This window comes from Papilio xuthus, unplaced genomic scaffold (genome assembly GCF_000836235.2).
Source record: "Papilio xuthus unplaced genomic scaffold, Pxut_1.1 DF826923.1, whole genome shotgun sequence".
Classification (NCBI taxonomy): Eukaryota; Metazoa; Arthropoda; class Insecta; order Lepidoptera; family Papilionidae; genus Papilio; species Papilio xuthus.
Window position 1 is genome coordinate 4,792,640 of NW_013531726.1, and position 10,168 is coordinate 4,802,807.

A 10,168-nucleotide genomic window follows, 5' to 3' on the forward strand; every position below is an offset into this window, starting at 1 on the left:
ATAAAGTCGTAAATCAAAATAATTTCCTTCCCTCAAGATATAATGTTCATTTTGCTTATCATATATTTCGTAAGAGAACAGTAGCTAGTTAATGAAGTTGTTGTTTTATGTGTCAGGAATAGAGTGTCATTTTAAATGACTGCTTAGTTATCTAGATCTTAGATATCTGTGGGAACGAGACGCTCTGAAAACTGCGGGCTTGGTTAACCGCAAACACGGGGAAATGGTAGGGAATAAATACCTTTAATGGTTTTACTTGAAGCATTGTTTCTATCATAGGAAGTGTTGCTGCTGGTGTATTTTCTATCCAGAGTATTATTGATAGCAAAACAATAATCTGATGTAGAGTATCCAATATTAAAGCAAGCCTTCTGATTTAGACGGTGGGCTGACGCAAAATACATTAAGGAATGGTGATTCTCTATTAAGATGTTAATACCTAAATATATCAAGTTAACTTCGAGAGGACCATGACTTTAAAGACGATCTTCTTTTTCTTGAGGTGCCTCTTCGACCAGCAGTCAGTCCTCCTTATTTTTGTTTATCTCTTGCGAGGCGAAATAGTTGAGCACACGCAATTCAATTATTACAGACGATATCAGTTTCTAAACAAAAAATATCTATTCTCCTTTAAATGCAACAAAAAATTGGTGTGAAAATTCATACTCCAATTACATTCATATTTACTTTAATCAAGTTAACATTTGAATAAGAGCATTAATAACGCAATCGCGGTCGTGAGGTTGCGTTTACGTTTCCGAGCTTTGAAATTACGCGGCCACGAGCCTGTCTCACGTCACACATTCATCATGCGCATGCGCCTTAATTTGCTTCCTTCTCTCACACGAAGTTGCTCCACAAATATCTATGTGAAATTTAATATAATTAAACTATGACTCTTAACCTATGAATTTAATGTTATTTAAAACTACGATAGCTACCGTTACTGCTACTACTACTACAACTACGTTTTACTCACGCGACTCTGTCCGCGCGGAATAAAAAAAAAAGTTAATATGCGGCCTATGTGTTATTCTAGAGTACATTCTTTACGTATGCAAAATTTCAGCGACATCCGTTGAGCCGTACCGAAGATACCTTCAAACAAACATACATCCATCCATCTAAACATTACCGTTTATAATATTAGTTTAAGAATTAAACTGCTGCAATAGTCTGCTTTAAATGTATGGCTTATTGTATCACCTTTGTCTTTCCTTGTCTCAACTTTTACTGATGACATGTTTAGTTTAAGAAGATGTAGATTCAGAAGTAATCTTACGTGTCAGTTTTATCTGACATCAGACATTCCAAAATCTGTTTTCATTGAATCAACAACACTTACATTCTAAAGAACAGTTGTCTTAAATAATAGTTTTATACCAATTGTACTACATATTTTACACAACAAAACATAACCAAGTCTTCATGTTTGTTATATCCAGTTGTTATAATTACTGACAGATAATTTTATCATTACAGACACTAAACGAATTAGTGACGCGATTTGCCGCTCGAACTGAACGATTTAGTTATGCTGAAAGATTTCCAAAGCAGAGACAATGTGGCAAATGTGCGTGATCGTAACAACAAGTGGACTGTGACTGTTGCATAATAAATTTAGTCTTAACACTTTCATTGTCCTGATCAATTTGTTACAGATGAAAGCGTTTTAGTTTTGTTACCTAGGATTTGCAATAAATTACTAACGCCAATTTTCCCATGATCTTAAGTCATGTTACGGAACATTTAATACTGGGCTAGTGGATATCATGGTTCGATTACTTTTCTTATTTGAAATAAAATCATGTTGATTATTTAAAAAAAACAGATATCTTGTCGCTTCCGGAGTTTTTGTTTTAATTTGATGATATTGAACTTTTAGCAAACTAGATTATTATGGCTTGAATTATCAATTAATTATTATTTATTAATTTTATATTATTTGGATTAAGTCATTTAAAATCTTTGGATTTAGTGTAATGGTAAAATAAAATAGAATTTGATAAATCCACCGGATCTATTAAAAATTGAACGATCAGTCAATGATAAGTTATTGGCAGTTAAATTTAATAATTTCCTGCAAATAGAGAAGGTTCTAGATCCCGTTAATTTTATGATTCTGTAGTTTTATGTATGGGTTCTTAAATGTACTTGTGTCGTCTTTTATTCATTTCTACCGATCGCTTTTATGCCCTTCTCCAGTCGTTCTTGAGCTGTAGCGTTATCTATTTAAGTATCATTTCCTGCAGTACACAGATTAATATGAACAAGGACTGATAATGAATGTGTTTTACATGGAACAATTTTAAAGCTTAATTTGGCCGCTCACGTATGACATTGTTTGGCTTGAGTTTACTTCGGTCACGTAATTTGTGATCACGTTTCCACGATCGAGATGTCCGCTGTGCTCCGTTGTGGTAGCTATGTTGTTTCGCAATTATTTCTTTGTTTGTTGTTTTAATTCAGTTCTATCAGGCAAACGATAAAATACATCTTTGGTGGTTACCTTGGTTTTGGGAAAAACAAACCGTCTTGAAATATTTTTTATGTTCTTTAGAGGAGCTACTGAAATTAAATAAAATGTTAAATAATTGGATACGATACCATCAGTGCTAATATATTTTTTAATGATTTTTGTAATATGTCAGAAGTCTATTCTCCAACATTTTTTGATCATTGTTAAAATCTGCATTGCATCCGTCCCTTGAAGTTTGTTGCGGAAAGCCTTTTGCAAAACAAAACGAGATGAACGTGAGGGTGCATACAAAAATACTGCATTTACATTCGAACGTTCCATTGACATGTATTGCCTTTGTATAGCTAATGATGTGATTCATAAAAAGCTAGGAACCGACAAAAGTGTCCGTGTCGCGGCTCAGCAACAGATTGCATCGAAGCTTTTGCTCTGTATAAATTATTGTGGACTCGGCCGACCGGCTAGGCGCGTTCTAATGCAAAAAGTCATTCCTCTTCCCATAGTAATCTAATGTACCCGTCTTGAGTTCAAATAGCTCGGCTCTGTATATTTCATTCGAATCAGATTCGCGAGTATACGTGGACTGCTATGATTTTATCCTTTCATTCCTTTCATTGCCTGTATGGTGCGGCGATTGTTAGTTGAATTTATTGACGCTTTATTGCTATCATTGCTATAAATTTTATAAGCTTTAAGTTCTTCAGTCGTCAAATTTATTAACATGTTCTTTTTGACTTATTTTTTTACACAGGTAACATTCTTACTTCTATTACAAAAAGCCACGAGTTAATAAAAAGGAGGATAGATTTTGATTTAGGCTAGGCTTTTGCTTGAAAATGCCACAGATTTTCTCGGCGTTATTAGCTAAAGTTAGTAAACGAGTGATTAATGAGTATTAGTGTAGATTAAAATGTAAAATAAATGACATCATAAAACATGATCATATTAAATCAAGGAAAAGAGCTTGGGAGTGGAACTTACGGTAGCACTCTACAGGTATCTTAGTTATTTCTCTCTTGCATATCTCGTATAGAATTTCAATCGATACCAATTACTGGTAATTTACAATATTAACGTAAGTAAATTTATTGTTTTCAGATTTCAAGATGGCGGTGCGATTATGAGACCAAACAGCAACTTTTAGGTGAGTCCGGAATGTAAATTTGTTGTGCAAACATGTTCTAGAACATAATGGACCTATTATGGCATTTAATCTACATGGATGAATGCCCTGTTGGGCAAAGATTAGGGTGTGCCGACGGCGGGCTCAAAGCTTGAGAAATTATACCGCGACCCACGCTTCCTCGAGTGACAGAATTAATTCATTTGATTATATTGTCATGGTTTATATGATTTATAGCCAGCTCCGGTTCCACATAAGGATATGTACGGAAATGAGGCTTTTGGTGCTCCCGATTGCTCCATTACGGACTTGTTATAATTTATGACAGTGGCAGGATTATTGTCAGTTTGTGATATCAAATCGCTTTTACTGTTTTGATTTTATGCTGCTTTGGAGAACAGGTGTGTTTTTTTTAAAATAGATTATTTTATAGATATCACATTTAAATGTCAAACGTATATGTCCGGATTACAGTTTGTTCTCTATTTGGTTAGGTTTAATGTCGTAAACACATAAACGTTAGCAAATTGGTATTGATGGTTGGAACAGTTCGTCCACGGTTATTTGTAGGTGTTACCAACGTACCCGCGGGCTTTTGTTGGCGGTGTCTTGTTGCAAGCCTGTTGTATTATATCAATAGATTGCAACTTTTGAATTACAGATGTCTCGAGTGGACTGACGGTGTAGAATTCACAATAGCTTGGTGTAAATTGGTAAGCAAGGGATTTGAAAATGTTATACTACAAAAATACATGCTTCTGTTTCTTACAATCTAAAACAATGCAATCACAAAATCTTTGAACACAGAATGTTCCATAGTAAAGCCATACTTAGATCGCACATATTTTGTGCAATAACTAGGTAAAAATAATATAATTTTTTTGTGTCAGATACTTAACAGCTTTCATCTAGAACTATCTTTTGAACTCACTAATATTATAAATGCGAATGTTTAGACAGATGGATGTTTGTTCAAAGGTATTATATATGTAGAACAGCTCTACGGATCTTGATGAAATTTGGCACAGATGTAGAACTTAGTCTGGAAGAACACATAGGCTACTTATTAAGATTTTTATATTCTACGCGGTCGACAGCTGTTCTTACTATCTGACAATTACTAAGGATGTTCTAATAAAACCTTTGCTCCTTACTATAGGTACGAATTAATTAGTGCATCCACAATACAATGACCGTAAGTTATCGTGTTAACATGTTGATACAAATCTAATTAAATTTGAATGAACTTATCTCTTAAGCTTCTTACATTTTACAAAAAATAGAATACAAATCAGCCGCGAATTAAATCTGGTTCACAATGGATACTTTTTGCTTAACAACTATACAAATGTCACGGTACAAATTATTTGATATCAAGTAAGACAGCAATGATGTTTGAATGTGTTAATTAATTTAAGCATATTTTTAAAGTATATTTTTTGTCATCAAACTGTTATCAGAAGGATGACATTCAATCGCTGGTTGTAGATGCGAATACTGATTTTATAACGATTTTAGTTACTTATAAAACATACCTGTAGGCGTAAGATATTTTTAATTTAAGACATTATTAGTTAAAATATTTTGGGGCGAATGGCGCGCTATCGTTACCAAGGTAAGTGTCCAAGTTTAGTGTAGCGCCGATTCACCGACATAGTGTCGGACTTTCTTCCTAACATTTCAAAGAAGTAAGAAATAAAGTAATGGGGGTGAAGTGACTCATGATTTTGGATATCTAATAACAGAATGATTCAAAGCAGATTTCATTTCAAGTCAAAATAATTAGAAGACCATATGGAAGCATATACTTCTAAACTGTTCTCCAAGTTATTCCCTTTAGACATTTTCACAAGATGAAAGTAAATAATGTAATATTAAACCACACATTGCTTCAGTTAACAATGCATTGTATTAACTAAATTGTCTCATTGACTACCAAATTGATTTGGACCACACGTACCGGCGCTCCGCACGCTATTCTCAAATCGCATTAACTTAATCTCTCGGCAAACGCAAGCGTTCACAGCTAATAAGGTATTTTACGACTAATAGTGTAACAACTGTTACACTTTGAATAGTCATTTTGCAAGAAAGTTTGCTTAAGCATAACAATAGATATTGGTTTCCTTATGATATGTTACTTAACAATAATATAAGTTAATTTTGATGTATTCAGCAGAATAGTTAGATTTTCCAATGCAAAGCTCAAAATCGGACGTAAACCTTTTATTTCGAATCTTACCTTTGTAAACTACATCTATTATCTTGTAAATATTTTGTTTGTAAAAATTGGTTCATGTTGTAAATAATTCTTACTTCTCGATACGATTCAACGATAGCCAATTTAAGGGTTAGTTAGTTCCTATGGTGGGTCGGCACAGTTTTACGTACTTCTCCATACACCTTTATCAGCCGTTATATCTGAACTCACCCCATTCTTAAGCATATTCTCTTCCACACAATCCATCCATTCTTTCTTTGGTCTTCATCTACATCATCTTCAAGTTACTTTATTTGCTAGTTTAAATCTAGAACGTATGTTAAAATTACCTGGTCGTGTGTTATCGTTTTCACGTTTTGTTGAGTTAACGGTGTGACTATGCCCCAGTTACTAAGTGATAATGCTTCTGTAACCTATTCTCGATTGCATTACAGAACACAGCGAAGGGAAATTTATAATTGGAACTATAAATTCTATGTTGAAAATTGATTTCGTTAATGTTGCAACTTGATATAGTAGCGTGCTAAAATAAGTAGGACTGTGTCAAATTTATAAAATGTTCTTTGTAGAAGCTAGGTTAGTTTCAAGAGACGGAAGCCTTTCTTGCTTTTATGCCTACACTCTAGTTGGTTGGGTATTGTTGGTAATAATCGGTTTAATGGACAATAATTATAATACAATAAATTATGTTATACTTATTATTCACATAAAAGAAAAGTTAGAAAGAACAATAGACTTAATATCTGCGCTTTATTACGATGAAACTGTATCTATTCAGTTATGTAAGGTTCAGAGGGAAATTACCTGATACTAGTGGTATTTGTTTCCATGTTTTAGTGTTTAGTGGTTTGAGTGTTGGGTTTAAGTACTGAAATCGGTTTTGGCTTGCACGTAGACAAAGGAGGTTGAGGTTACATTGCGGCGCGTTGATAGGAAATATACAACGGTTTCGATTTCCTTGCGTAAATTTGAGGTTTACAATACCTTCTACACTTTCAAGTATCCTTATTATGAATTTGCAAATTTTGTTCAATTCGGATTCAGTTCCCATTTTACTGTTAAACTGAAAATCTTGTTTAAATCTAGGTACAATTTGGAAAACACTCTCTTTCGGAACTCTAATGATCAAAGAGGAAAAGTTAATTTAAAGAACTGAAATGTAAATTGATAAAAGTGAAGGTAATTAAGGACTGCTTGAGCCATGATTGCCGAAACACTTCGTCAAGTTAAAATATTTTGAAATGGTTAGCGAGAATTCGCCGATCAGGCACATGAGGAAAATATTGCACAATCATATGTATTTGTCGTTAGCGTGTGAAAGCCATTCAGAAAGTATCATTTTACCAAATTAAAACGTGTCATAAAATATAGTACTAAATTTTTTTTGACCATTTTACATCTTAAGTCCCATTGAATGAATTTCATATACAGATTGAGGATCACCAGTTTGATCTACATTCCTAAATACGGTATAGGCTATAGAAAAGCCGTCAACTAAACTAACGCAACGGAATTTGTTAAATATTATACGATGGGAAAACTGGTTTGCTATTTCACTGCTCTGGTTCAGTTTTTAAGAACCATTTATAAAATCCGATAACATCTTTCTAATGCTATATTTTAATTTTAAATACATACTATATTATTCCAAAAATACAGTTGGACACTGTTTAATTAAACACTTGTTTAATCTTTTGAGTGCAGGTGATCCATATTATGGTCGTCAACGTGGTTATAAAAAAGCGTGTTTTAGTTTTAAATATATTATATATCACCATAACTGCTTGTAATATATGTGCTTTGTTATTTATTTGTCAAAATTATATTTCAATACCTTATAAATCATTTTTTAACACTAGGTTTACGGGACCCGTCAATTTGACGGATTTCAAACTTTGAAATGAAACACGCAAAAAACCATAGCATTAATCTTAACTATTTTGCATCGTAAATTTATAATTTCATTTAATGAGTTTATACGCACAATTATTATTATCCTAAGCTTTATAAATTTTGAAAATTGTACCTAGTATACCTATTTCAACGGAACCCGTCAATTTGACGGGTTAGCTGATTGCGTCAACAATCCTTATATATTTGCTTCGCTTGTAAAATTATACCTCCAATAGCAAATATAAGACTGAAATAAAGGTCTAAGACCCCCCAACTCATAATCTCAATAGCGCCTCGATAACGAATTGTGTAGCCCGGGTGTCAAATCCTCGCGTTATTCGAAACTCAAAGCGTGCAGCAGACTAAATGTCGTATCGAAAAGATATTCAGTGGTGCAAACATAAACAACACACACAAAGAACTTTCACAGCCTGCGGTAGCCGACGTTAGGCTGCGATATGAATCTGCGATAATCCCTGCTGTCTTCAGTATAGTCGCTGCAGTGACCGTGGTAAGAACATTTTTTGAAGACAGTGTGCAAAAGTTTTGGTTATTGTAGTCACCCGCTTATTGTAAGTTTTTATAATAGGGTAATTGAATTTTGCACGGTATTTTTTACTTTCACCGATCACCCTTTTCTAGCAATCATGAGTAGAAACACGCGATATAATAAGAAATTGACAACAATTACCAACATCAATGAGGATTGTTCTGAGGTGTCCTACGAAGAAGATCAATATGAATTAGGTGAAAGTGATGATTACAGTAAAGATTCTGAATCCACCGAAACTGCAGAAATGGAAGGATCTTCGGATAGTGAAGAGGAAAACCTCTTCAATATACGTCGTAACAAGAAAAGGAGGCGGATTATTTCTAGTTCTGACACCGAGGATGAGAGGACGAGTATTTCAAGTACATCCAGAGATGTAATGGAAGAAATTGAAATTGCAGTTGACGGGACACGGTGGGTGAGACTGAAAGCAGGGAAATCTAGGGGTAGGCCGTCCGTTCATACTATATTCAAGGATATCGTAGGGCCTACTGGTTACACAAAAAGAAATATTATGTCGGGTTGTGTAACTAGTGCTTTTGAATTGATAATTGACGCTCACATTATGAAACATATAAAAGACTGCACCGAAACCGAGGCACGTCGAGTTTTGAAGAACGACTGGAGAATTACAGTTTCCGAATTACGTAGTTTTCTAGCAATACTATATGCCCGGGGCGCGTACGAAGTAAGAGCATTGAAAGTATCTTATCTATGGTCCAAAAAATGGGGACCTTCTTTTTTCCGAGATACAATGTGTTCCAGAAACTATTACATTTTATAATAAAACAAAGTTTGGTGTCGATGTCGCGGACCAGATGGCACGCAAATATAGTGTGAAAGCAGGGTGTTTTCGATGGCCTCTCCAGGTTTTTTATAATATTTTAGATTTGGCAGCGATAAACGCGTGGATATTGTACAAAGAGTGTACCGGATCGAAAATATCCAGAAAGGAGTTTATATTTTCTTTAGCCGATGAATTAACTGGAAAAAACAAGGAGAACGTTCGTCACAGTTCAGACGTTTCAGATCGGCCACCTTCAACATCGGGAGTGCGAAAAAGTTGCCAAGTGGGCTACTGTAATAAAAATAGAAGCAGTAATTGCTGTATGTATTGTAAAAATATCGTATGCGGGAAATGCACAAAAGAAATTCAATACGTATGTAAAAAATGTCCTCGATAAATATGATTATGTAGCCTTTATATTATTGTTATCATTTTCATAATAACTTAACAAAAAATTTGACTTATTAGTATTTTATTTTTACGTGAAGCCTTATATTGTTAAACTCAGATTTAGTTTGAATAAATTGATTTTTTAAAAATAAATACGTATTTTCATCCACCCGTCAATTTGACGGATGCTCGTAGAGATAGGTATATAAGAAACGCCCGTAAACCTAGTGTTAATATTCATAATTTCTGGTAATGTCTTATAACAGCGTGCAGCGAGACAGTTGACATAATATGTATAAGCTAAAATATTTTTGAATCACTAACTCTTTATGATTTGGCCTCCATAGTTTACTTACGGCAGTTTTAAGCACTTTACGGGACTATATCGTACTTATCTACATCGTTATCGTTATAAATTATTTCATTCTTTGATAATAATGCCTCGATCAATGTTATTTGTCAATCACTCGATTCATTTATACGGCATCCATACAATTTCGTTTCTATAGCAGTTAATCCATTGTTCAATATATTTCTCTTAACTATTCGTCTTTTGTTGTTTGCAATAATTTAATGTCCACGGACCACTACCATCAATTCAAGTCGACGTCGTTCTATATCTCGACATCCAGATTAACGGTCAGTCTATGCGTAATCAGTTTATCAAACTATTATAGGATTAATTTATTTTCTTTGATAAAGTTACTGTTAACAATTGTTCTGTA

At 34.0% G+C, this 10,168-nt stretch overlaps 1 protein-coding gene across 1 annotated transcript; it reads left to right on the top strand.

Annotated features, from left to right (window-relative positions):
* Positions 1-7,863: 7,863 nt before the first annotated feature.
* Positions 7,864-9,728, top strand: LOC106122338 (uncharacterized). Its single transcript, XM_013318278.1, has 3 exons — positions 7,864-8,624; positions 9,263-9,426; positions 9,710-9,728. Exons 1-3 carry the CDS (start codon positions 8,364-8,366, stop codon positions 9,726-9,728), a joined length of 444 nt encoding a protein of 147 aa, XP_013173732.1. The 5' UTR covers positions 7,864-8,363.
* Positions 9,729-10,168: the final 440 nt, after the last annotated feature.